Source organism: Pseudopipra pipra, chromosome 4, assembly GCF_036250125.1.
Source record: "Pseudopipra pipra isolate bDixPip1 chromosome 4, bDixPip1.hap1, whole genome shotgun sequence".
NCBI lineage: Eukaryota > Metazoa > Chordata > Aves > Passeriformes > Pipridae > Pseudopipra > Pseudopipra pipra.
Window position 1 is genome coordinate 22509391 of NC_087552.1, and position 12389 is coordinate 22521779.

The 12389-nt window shown below is 36.4% G+C and overlaps 1 protein-coding gene across 4 annotated transcripts in view; it reads left to right on the forward strand.

Annotated features, from left to right (window-relative positions):
- Positions 1-12389, forward strand: part of GRID2 (glutamate ionotropic receptor delta type subunit 2) — a 695953-nt gene that overhangs the window by 549580 nt on the left and 133984 nt on the right. For all 4 annotated transcript variants that reach the window (XR_010430019.1, XR_010430018.1, XM_064651918.1 and 1 more), the window contains exon 10: positions 12107-12304. Coding sequence is in view for 2 of the 4 variants with exons in the window: in XM_064651918.1 (XP_064507988.1) it covers positions 12107-12304 (198 nt within the window). In the remaining 2 variants the exon portion in view is untranslated. The remainder of the gene's footprint in view (positions 1-12106; positions 12305-12389) is intronic.

Here is a 12389-nt window from a genome sequence, read left to right on the forward strand (position 1 = left end):
AGCCAAACAAACAAATAAACAAAAAACTCCAAAAACCCCAAAACAACACCAAACCAAACCACAACAACAAAAAACCAACCGAATAAGAGGGATGAATGCACAGAAAAAGTAGTAAGGGGTGAACATTGCATGTTCATCGAAATACTATCATGGGGGCAGTGGCTGGTCTTTGTTTTGCGTGATACTTATATTAATTGATTCAGTATAATTATGTACTGTTGACAAAAATGATCTGCGGATGTTGCATAGAAAAATAAATTCAAATTAGGATGTTGGAATTTTTTTGGTTCTTTTTCTTCCCTCTCTCTCCACTCTTACTGATTTATCCCCAGTTATTTTAGTTAGTTGCCAGAGAGCATTCTTCTTTCAAGTCATTATAGCATGAATATTTAGCAACTTGCAAAGATAGAAAAAAGTAATTAGTTATGCTGATAGGATAATAAATAATAATATACTGTATTAATATAGTAAATATTAATGTTAATAATAAAGACAAACATTTTAATTTCAACACAAAGCACATGGCAGCTCAGTCTCCTCACTAGTTTTATATGTGCTGGATAGGACAAAACTGGACAAAACTGAAGATTTATATTTTACCTGTGTGATAAAGATGTGTGATTTTGCCTTTGACATGAGTACAGGAGGGATTTCACCAGTTAACTTTATTTTACTGTTTATCTTTATTATGCTTTCTTTTTCATCTTTCTCCCAGTTCTTCAATTAAGTCAGTATATTTCTATTACAAGAATCTATACAGACTATGAATGATTAGTTATTGTTATTAATTCTGCCGGTTTCTAACAGTATGATTTTGATCTGGAGAAACAGGAAGGCTTGTGTTAAAATCAGATAATACCTTTGAATATCTATAGGTTTCTTTTTCGTTGAGATTTGAGAACTTAAAAATAATTTGTTATTTTTTTTGTTAACACTTCAAATCTCTCATGTCTTTCTGGGTAGCAACCCTTCTTTTCCAATTTCATTTTGTTATGCCTTCAGGTTGAGAAGGACTTGTTCTAAAAATTGCAGTAGATTTTGAGAGGATAGCAAATTGCAACACCTGGGTTTATACTGCATTATACTCACTATGAAATGAAACATTCTGGAATCTGGAAATGATAAATGATTGTGACTAATTTCCCAAAGCAGTCTTTCAATAAGCAAGTGCTGAACAATTCCCATCATCCGCATCCATCTCCCTAGATAAATTTAGTAATTATGGGCTACATATCTGCAGATCCAAAACATAATCTATTTGTGAATATGACAGAATACAGTATGGCCCCAAATTGGAAATCATCTGGTTTCATTCGGCAAGGAATCCTGACTCCTCTGCAGTTAATATGAGTTCTCCCCTTTGCATAAATAGTAATAAAAATATTTCTGTGTGGTTTATTCTGAGGGGAACTATAGTCATGTTTGTCTACATGTGATTCAACATTTGAATCCGAGTTGGATTAGTATTGCACTTTCCACACTTCTAGAAAAGGTTTATTTTTTCTTACTTAAATATCAGATGTCTCTGTCTTGGACTGCTTCCACACATGCAGCTGAAGTTTGAACTTTCTGTTTGACAAGTTGCTCTTGAGTTCAAGTGACTTGCTGGTGAATTTCTGAAATGTAATCTGAGTTTCTGAAATGTAGCTCAATCAAAGGTCAGTATAATACTTCCAAACAAATTCAGAGTGTCTTGAATGAACAATTGCCCAGAAAAAATTTAGCTATATATCCATTTTGGTAATTTCAGTTTATCTTCCTCTTTTTCAGCTGTTCACTTTTATTGAAAGACACCTAGAATAAAGCAGATATTCTCATAATATCCTTTTACTAGCTGTGACAATTAATGAATTATTCATATGAATGATAAACCATTAGAAATGGAATGAGATTTGTCCTGTTTGACAATGAATAGGCCAGCAGGTATTTGCAAAATCGTGTTTCTAAAAAATCCCCTGTTGTTCAAAAACAGCAAAAGTTTGACCCATTTTAAAGCATTAACACCTTGACTGAAAAGTACAGAGCCTTTTCTGAAAAGGCATAAAGTATAATATCCTAATGGTGCAAAAGATATTTGTGACTTTACATGAAAATTTGATACAGCTCCCAACCAGGAATGTATTTTCATATCTGGAGGGTTCTAAAAATACAGATAGTGTGAAGGAAAGAAAGATAATAGCAAACCATGCTGAATTATTCTTCGCCATACATCCCTATTCACTATTTGTTGAGAGTTATTACCTATAGGTTACTTGCATGAAGCTGCATTTTGGTACCTTTGACTCCAGGTGGGCACAGTGAGACATGATGTAATGAGAGGACTGGCAAAAGGGTATATAAGCATAGCAAAAAGAAAACCGAAAGAAACAAAAACCACCATCATTTGCACCATGGAAAATGTTATCATATGTGGACTAGTTCAATTCTCAGTAGTTGGCATTAAATTCATGAGCATTTGTTGCCCAGATTAGGAAAAAAGAAACTTGAAAGCAGACAATGTCTTTAGGGACATGAGCTGGCAGGCGGTGTGCATCTTTTGTACCTTTTTCTATTGAACTTACCACTCAGAGAGAAGATGAAAAGTAAGCTATGAAACTGAGGCCTGGTTTTAAAAGCTGAAATTGTTTTGGGATTTGACTTCCAACTCTGGTTTAAATAAAGTAAAAAAAAGAAGCTGGAGTAGCTTTCAGGGTGATTGGGAAAAGGACAGGCATAAGAAAGACGAAAAAAGACAATGTAAGCATATACAGAGGAACAAACACTCAAAAAGTGATAAAGGATAAAAAATGGCAGGACTAAAACATCAGTGAATGACTTTAAAATAAAGATCAACTGCAGCAAAGATTATGTGCAGGATACCTCATAAAATATTGAATAAATATTTTATAATAGTGTAGAATATAGATATGCCTCTTCTACTTTCTCCCTTTTTTTTGGTGATCACTTTTCTCATGTAGTCCTGATCCCATTCCCCATTTTCACAACTGAATGGTGTAGACTTCTGTAAAGACTTTTTCATCCCATCAGGATGTGCTTTCTCTGAACCAGTGCCTATAATCTTTTAAGAAAAATAATTTTAATTTAATTACATATTGCTCTGTGTTATCATCCTTATTGGTATATTGGACTATAGTGCCCCATAGTGACTTTCTTACGGCAGCAGAAATGCCTCAGGAGGTGGTAAGGTTAAGAAACATTACCTGGCTGTCTTCATCAGTTGTGGTATGTGGTATGTGTTTTGTGCACACATATTTCACTCATTTACCTGAAAGGGATAAATCCTTTTTTGATTTATGCACTGGAGTTTGAATGTCAGAAAAGCCGCATGATGAGCAGGGGAGTCTTCAAATAGGCCAAGTTTCTCAGAGCTCCATCCGACCTGATCTTGAATGTTTCCAGGGATGGGGCATCCACCACCTCTCTGGGCAACCTGTTCCAGTGTTTCACCACCTTCATTATAAAATATTTCTTACTTATATCTGGTCTGAATCTACCTTCTTTTGGTTTAAAACCCTACCTCTTGTCCTAGTGCAAAAAGGCCCTCCTAAAAAGTTTGTTTTATCATTGTAGAGAAAGTGACAGTATTAAAACAAAGAAGCAGAGAGGAGTGGAATTTGTGCATTTCTTCCTTGGGCTGAAAATGATGACCCATAAATAGAGATAGAAAAAAATAAGATTCCTGAATTGCATCCTATTCTCAGCCATCTGCCCTACTTCTCTTCTGAGGATTGCCACCCCTGTTTAGGGTTACTTTACTAAGTAGAAAATGAGGACAGGAGCCATTTAAACTGTTCCCTTGTAACTGTTCAGTGTTGATAACTGAGCACCCTAACTGGTGCACAAGGACCTATCAGGGCAATGTGTGCCTTGATTAGGTATTCCTTGCTTTGCCAGAAATTTGGTGTGGGTACCCTCCTCCCCCTCTAGTACTCCCTTTCAATTTTTCTCTGCAAACATCTGAATTTGGGTTTCTCTTGGAAAATACTTATTTTTTTTTTCTCAAGTGGTACTGTACTATGATGAGATTTCCTCAAAATAGTTGTAATTGAAATCATTACTATAGCAGCAGAAACTAATATTTCTTGATACAGACAGAGCCTGTCTTTCTACAACTCTTCCCCCCACTACACCTGTACAAGGGCCAAATTTAAATTGCTCTTGACTAGGCACAGGCCTTTTTTAATAGCTGGTTTATGTGCAATCCATTTTTTTAAAGTAGCAGGTACTATGTACTACATGAAGTGAATATCAAGCAATTCAAGTGTTTTGGGACCTGGCTGGGGACACAGCTTGACAGCAAGGTAGGTGCAATGCAAAACCTGATAGGACTAGTTTTTAACTCATCTATATGTCAAGGGCTACCTCTCAGGGCTCCTTAGCTCTTATCTTCTCACTGACCCTTACCCTTCTGCTCTGGGCATATTTGTACTCCAGAGCAATTCATATAGTTCACAGAACACACAGGAAATCTGACTTTTAAAAAGAAAGAAGTTCTTACTCTGATTGTAATTATCCTTCCATACTATGCAAGACAGAAAAGGAGGTGAACTGCATGACAGTGTTCCTTATGAACAGGACCTCTTACAAGGCTGCTGGCAGAGGTATAATGCAGCTCCCAGCAGGTTAATATACCCATACTACACTCTTGTTAATTCAAGTACCTGAACTAGCTACATTAAAGCTACCATTGTTCTGTTCAGACATACTCTAAAACACTCCAATCAATTCCAATCTCAATCCATATTCCTATCATATAACTATCATGGTTCAGAAAGAGCTATTACCTGAATTAAGTTATTGTGAATTAAAATCAATACACAAAGCTTGGCAGCATCTTAATAGACCATTGCCATAGATCGCTTTGAAAGATGTCTTATTCCCGTTGCGGGGCAATGGGAGGAATTGGGAATGAGGGGCTAACATTTTTTGTTTTTTTCTTCTAAATAGCTCTAAACTAAAGAGCATAATAAAGTCAGAAACTACCATTTCATTCAGGAGAAAAAGCTACTGTTTAAAGTATTGCCACTGAAAGAACAAACTTCATGTCTTGTTGAAGATGACCTTAAAACTATCACCAAAAAAGTGACAGGTGATGCATGTGCATAAGAACACTGGTAGATAAAGGCCACATGTAAAATACCCTCAATATTGTATTCAGTTTCTTGGATGTGAACTAGCTTCTTGCTGCAGACAAAGCAACTTTTCTGTTAGTACAACTGGCTTTCTAATCAGTTTGAAAAGCACAGGATCTGAGAACAGTGATTTTCGGTGCCAATACTGTTACACAGCCCATTGGCACAACAGTATATTGAATGTGTAGTATTTAATTATGCAAGACTTTTTAGATTTGAAACCTTCATCTTTGCTTTAGTGTCATTAAGGACAGGAGGTTGTGTTGTGTTTTGCAGCAACTTTTATAACTTGCTAGTGGGAGAATTTCTGTAATGAGAGAGTGAAATGTTTTAATTAAATTTTGGTCATTGATTCTAACATGAAGTTATGTACATTGCTGTTCAATTAAAAAATAACAAGCTGTTGGGCTGTTCTTATCCAAAGAAAATCCCCAACACAGTGGTCAATAAAGCACTTGAGGAAATTAAGTATTTGGGCCTGCATAGTTCACTGAAATCTTTTGGGTAAGGAAATGCGAAATGGCTAATATTTAAAAGGAGGGAGCTGTAATTATTTTATGAGTCAAGGAGAAGGAGATTAAAGCTAACACCATTACAATAGCATCCTGTTCTTGAAAATGTTTTGGTTATGGTTTATGAGACTTCTTGTTGGTTATAATGACTGTGCTTAGTCATCCATCAGCCATTGGAAGAGAGTTGAGATATCTAGTAATAAGAGTGAATTTCAGTTTTAGGAGCAGTTTCTTAGCCTTTACAGGTAATAGGAATTTTTGAAGTGTCACAATGACTATTTACTTCCTGAGATTGCCAAAGCTCTGCTTGGGCTATGTAAATCATTTAATGTGCCTGTCCACTGTTTCTAGAGTCAGTGTCAAGCTCAGATTGACAGTCTTGCCCACAAGTGAGCTTCGTTTCTTGCTTCTGTTTTTTTTCTCTCTCTCTATTTTCAGTAGAGAAAAATGGAAAATTTAATGAATGCAGAATCCTATTTAATGAATACAGAGTGTCAATATTAAAGTATTATATTCCAGTGTGTTCAGAAATTTCTGATGAGTAGACACAGAGGTCATTTTCATATGCTTTATGAATTCTAACCACCTCTATAATTACCTAATTTCAAAACTCTCTTCATAGAATCATAGAATCATTTATGTTGGAAAAGACCTCTGAGTTCATCAGGCCCAACCATTAACTCAGTATTGCCAAGTCCTCTGCTAAACCAAGTCCTGACGTGCCACATCTACATCTTTTAAATGGTTGAGTGATGGTGACTCAACCATTTCCCTGGGCAGCCTGTTCCAATGTTTGACAACCCTTTCAGTGGAGAAATTTTTCCTGATATCCAATGCAATCTGCTCCTGGTACAATTTGAGGCCATTTCCTCTTGTTTCTTGGGAGAAGAGGCTGACGCCCACCTTGCCACAACCTCCTTTCAGATCATTGTAGAGAGTGATAATGTCCCCCTGAGCCTCCTTTTCTCCAGGCTGAACAACCCCAGCTCCCTCAGCTGCTCCTCGTAGGACTCGTGCTCCAGACCCTTCACCAGCTCTGTTGCCCTTCTCTGGACACGCTCCAGCACCTCAATGTCTTTCTTGATGTGGGGGGCCCAAACTGAACATGGTATTTTTCCAAACACAGTAGAAGCATATAAGGTTCCAGTTTGTGTTGTAAATCCCAGCAGCGATCAGTTCCTCTGACCTCAAATGCAAGTAACTTTTTCTTCACTTAATATTTTCTGTAAAGCCTTCTGGCTAGGAAGTTTTTCTGTCTGTGCTAAGGGACAAAGAGAATACAGCTGAGCAGGAAAATAATTCAAAACATTCTGTTTTGCTTTTGCTTTTCCATTTGTAAAGTACATTCTAGCTTTTTTTTTAGCATTTGTATATTTAGAGCAAGTATAAGACCCTCATAAATGAGTACAACACAGCAGTGTGTCCTAGCTCCATATAATTTCTATCCTGAAGTAAGTATCGACTTAAAGCCATGGAATCCACCCTCATAATTGCAGAGAAAATCTGCCTTGGTGCCCATTCAGTACTCTCCTAATGAAGGGGCGTAAACATAAAATGATTAACAGCTGGGCTAAGACAACCACTTCGTTGTAAACAGGCCGCTGAATTTAACTTTTTGTTCCTCTCACATATTCAGCCAGGGTGCTGTGTTTAAGGTCTGAGTGGTGATTTTTCTGTTCTTTAAAAAAAGTTTTCTGTAATTGTCAAAAAAGAGAGAATCTATACAAAAACACTGAACCTCCTAAACCTGATTTTCATTGAGGAATTAAAAGATTACTATTAAAGCTTGGGATTTAAAGTCACTATTCTATTGAATTTATCATCCCAAATAGAGACACTGGATTTAGGGATATAATTTACCCTACATGTAAGTTATCCCTGAACTCCTGAAGAGCAATCATTCTCTTTTTCTCCCTCACTGCCACCTCTGAGGCCTGAATTTATTGCTTGACTTTATCATCCACATCTGTAGCACAGCTACAAACAAATGTTTCTCTTTGATTGTCTAATTAATTAACATAACTAAGTTAAACTCAGCCTAATTGTTCTTTTCTGCTATTTAGCTTCAGTATTGCTCTGTCTGTTTTCAAACATGAAGGTCTTGTCTGCCCAAAAGCTTTTCTGTTCTTTCTTATTTTTAACTTTATTAGGTGGTCTAGTAAAGGATATAAAAAGATTACTGCAGATCAGCTATTTTATCCAAATTATTGGTATGTCTGTGAATTTCATCAGACTAAATAAAAACTATATTTTGTACTCCTAATCTTAGATTCTTGAAGCACTAGCAAACCTTGAATTACTTCATTTGTATATGCACCAGAACCTAAGTCCTGAGTAGGCAAAACTGTTAGCCCTTTATCTTGTTGGAAAAAGCAATGAAGTGCAGAATTTCTTTCTACTTATCTTGAATCTAGACTGCTCCAAGCTCTGTACTATCAATCTCTGATTTCCACTGATACATTTAAAATAAAACAAAATAAATTCTCTACCACTTACTTCCCACTATGTGAAGTTCAGGACAGGGGTTGAGGGCTGGAGTTTGGACGTGTGACCTTCCTTCTTGTGCCTATGTTTCCCTGCTATCCTTTCTCCCTGGACTAGGGCACCCTAAAATCTCTATTGTCCACTTGCAGTTTTACCCTGGCAAGAAGTCCTTTCAAGAGGAAGACTTTTCTCTCCCTGGGCCTAGACACCTCGTTTTTGGATCCCCTTCCTTTGTTCTTTCTTCTTCATGCTTTCCACTATTGTTTTTCCTGCTCTTACACTCATGGTTCACCAGAACATAGATACATATGTAAGAACAAATGTTTTAATGAATTAAAATAAGACAGAGGGAAAAGAGTCTATGGTTAAAGCATTTGTCCCTGACCCCTCAGGTCACTTTCAGCTCTGCAAGTCACGAAATCTGTGCATTGCAGTTCTGCAGGTAGAAAATGGTGGTGATAACTCTTCTTACTCAACAAGTAGTTCAGTTATAAACCCTAATCTGTGAAATGTGCTCAAATAATATTGTGTTCAATATCTGAAAATAGGTTTGGGTAAGATATCTGAGCTGCTTAATCATTCTCAATACCATAAAGGGTATATTATTTGTGCTTCCCTTACTTCTGCTTTTGCAGTCTTACTCCAGCACTTGTCCTGGCTCTGACATGTCTGGACCAGCTCACCTGACAAAAACTGAGTATTTGTAATGGCTGAGTAGTAGAATTACTTGAATAAAAGAGCCAAGCATCACTTGAGCTATTGCCTAAGAAGGTAATTAGTTGCTCACATGGGAGGAGGATGTTAAATTATATAGTTTTAATATGTAGCATGTTGTTAACCTATGTCAGTCTTAAAGTATGACTTCTTCCTTAAAACGTGTAATAATAAGCAAATGAATGGAGACAAACATTTTCTTGGGCTGCTTCTCCAAATTACTTGTACTATCATGTGATCTTTCCCAACATTTTCCCTTTTTTATGTCATGTTACCGTAGTCTTGGGTCTGCCTTTAGCCTTCCTAAGATGTGCTAGTCTGCTAGCATTTTGCAGTTTCTCTTGCTCGGGGGGACAATCGCCTCTGAAACCCAACTTTGTCCTCTTACAGCTGTAAAAGGCAATATGCACAGCTTCACCCAATATAAACTTTACCTGTTTCCCGCTGACTTGCATTTTGCTGAAGGTAGTATTGCCTGTGTGGTGCTTAGCTGTCCACGAGGGTTAACCCACAATACTGTGTAAAACCCATCGAGTCTTAAACCCATCCTCCTTCGTGTCAGGGCAGCACAGCTTAGATCCCAAAAACAAACCAGACAGCGATAACTGTGGAGCTATTTTGAGAAGGAGCACTTACCGTGGGCCTAGTAGTGCTGTGTTCAGTTGACAAGGAGGCATGTTGGAGGTGAAGTTGAATGAAAGTAACTCCTCTCTTAAAGGATCTCCATTGATGTTGGATACAAAACCACCCCCTAAATATATCAGATGCCTATGGGGTCCATTGAGGCAGATCATCCATCTTGCAAAACTGTAGGAGCTCCCATAGTACCCTTCCAGTGCAAAAAATAGGACAACTGGCATAGTTTCAGCCTGTAACATTTATGGAGGGAAAAATCAAGACAAATATTTTTGTCGTCTTTTGATGCCTTCTGAGAAATATAAACAATTACACACACACACAAAAAGAAATCATAGCAGTAGATTGGTTTTGTTTTGTTTGGAATATGATTAAATAGTTTTATGCTCCAAGCTTCAACAGAAATTGGAAAGTTAGTTGCTTTGCATCAAGTTGATTGACTATTTATATTTCGTTATATATAGAACACTGGACATTGAGGTTTTTTTGGTAAATTTCTCAACAGCAAACAATATTACATAGCTTAATAAAAGACTGTATTAGTTGTGGCAAACTGCATTTTAAACAGTGTTTTACATCAGTAAAATGAGTAATTGCTTTTTAACTAACTGAATAGAAAATCAGTTTATGAGCAACTATTTTCTAAATAACGCAGAAGTGATAGAAATTAATCCTTTCTAATATGAAAATTATCAACTTCTAAAATATCCTTTGTATACAAATCTTCAGAATTTTGTGCATAGTGTGTTTAGATTGATAAACTACTATATTTATTTTTTGCAGAAACATTTCTTTCCAGTAATTTGGAGTCTATATTTATGGAATATCTCATTCAGGTGATCAGCGAAGCTGAATTCATTCAGTGTTTTCATTTAGGAGAAGCTTTCATCAACTTAGTCTCAATTCCTTCGATGTTCCTAGAACCCGGGCACTGGAAAAATTAAAAAATTAATTTGCATTTACTCTCCTTCATTTTCAGTCAATTTCAATGATCTTGGATAATATGAAAGAAAGCAATTCTATCTGACAACTAGGAAATAATAACTTGAGACAGTCACGCCTTCTGGTTTTTTGTTTGGGTTTTTTGGGGGTTTTTTTGGTTTTTTTTTTGGTCAGAGGCGGGGGTTCGTTGGTTGGTTTGGGGTTGGTTTGGGGTTGGTTTTTTTTCTGTATTTCCTGCAGTCAAAAAAGAACATCCTTCCAGTACAGTCTTATTCTGAGAACATCCTGCCTGCAATTCAGTGATACCTGTTCATATAGAAGGACATTCCAACAAACTGAAAATATTAGTGAGGTGTAGTATTAGTGAAAAATTTGTGAAAAGTACTTTGGCTTCAAAGTCTTCGACAGAGATGATTAATAGAATAATAAAGAAATAAATAATTTAAACACCAACAAAAATGCCACTTGAGATGCAATTGAAGTTTGGGCTGCAAATACTGCAAAAAAATCAATTCTGTTTTCTTCTGTATGTTTGTGGGGTTTGCAGACTAGAATAAAGTGGTCAAGGAGTAGTTTCATGTACCCATGACAAGTCAGAACTAACCTTTTTTCACCTCAGAATAGATGTTTCTGATAAACTCATACAAAATTACAGCACCATGTAAAGAACTGAAAGGATGAAATGAAGCATATTTAAAAAAAAAAAAAAACACCTAAGTGTTACGGTGCCTTCATGCTTTTGGGGAAGATTCAATACTTTTGCTCTACTTTGATCAGATGTGTTTTCAGAGAAAATAAAGACCAAAGAGAAGTGAAATTCACCCATGGCAAATTTATGTTTTTGTGCTTAGAAATATGATCTCTTTTTGTGTATCATTTTAAAACGAAGTGAAGGAGAGTGTCTAGGGATAATTATGCAATAGAAAAAATAACAGAGTGGTGGAAATTTTATGAGAAATATTATCAACAAAATAGAGAAAACTATTACAGATCTTGAGGAAAATAAAAAGAAAAGCATGTTGTTTGGAAATCTGACTGACGAATTACAGCTTTCAGTATCTATTTGTATCCTTTATTATGATAATCTCTCGGAAATATATTCACCAATCATTCTTATAGACAAACTTTGCTCCCATAATTGATTGTCCCTAAACTAATCAAATGGATTCTCTTTGGGTAGAACTGTTTAAAGTCAACTGGCTTAGATTCAGATTCAGATTACAGTAGAGGAAAAGAGCAATGTCCTTCTGTATTTCCTTTTTGCCATGTTTTTTGTTCCTTACAACATGAATGAATGGTTGTGCTACATACAGTGTTTGCCCAGCCAGTGGAAGATGGCAGCACTGTAGAATTCTCCATATTTATGGCCCAATATTGAGTGTATGTCTGTGCTACCAACTGTAAGTGTGGTCAGAAGGCATTACAAAAGAGCATTTCAGTTGTAAAGTTACAGCAGAAGATTTACTTCTGAAATACATAATAGAGAATAAAATTTCTCTGTTGAAGTACATCCATAACAAAATAACATTTCATAAAATGCGAGCAGCACTGCTAACAATGTGTTGTAGGAAAGGTTTGTATAAATGATATTTGAATAGTTCCTCCCTTAGTTTAAAAAAACCCTTAGCACTCAAATGTGGCATGTAATTGCTCTATTAACAGTTTCCAACTTTGTTTTCTGTTTAGGAAGAGCCTTTTGTCATGGTGTCTGAAAATGTTCTGGGAAAACCCAAGAAGTATCAGGGCTTCTCAATAGATGTGTTGGAAGCCTTGGCTACTTACCTCGGCTTTAAGTATGAAATTTATGTTGCACCGGATCACAAATATGGGAGTCCTCAGGATGATGGGTCATGGAACGGACTGATAGGAGAACTGGTATTTAAGGTAAGGTTATTAATAATTTACTAAGTAAGGTCATGTGATAAAGCTAAGCAAGACATGGTATATTGTGTTTCTATCAGCCATTGAT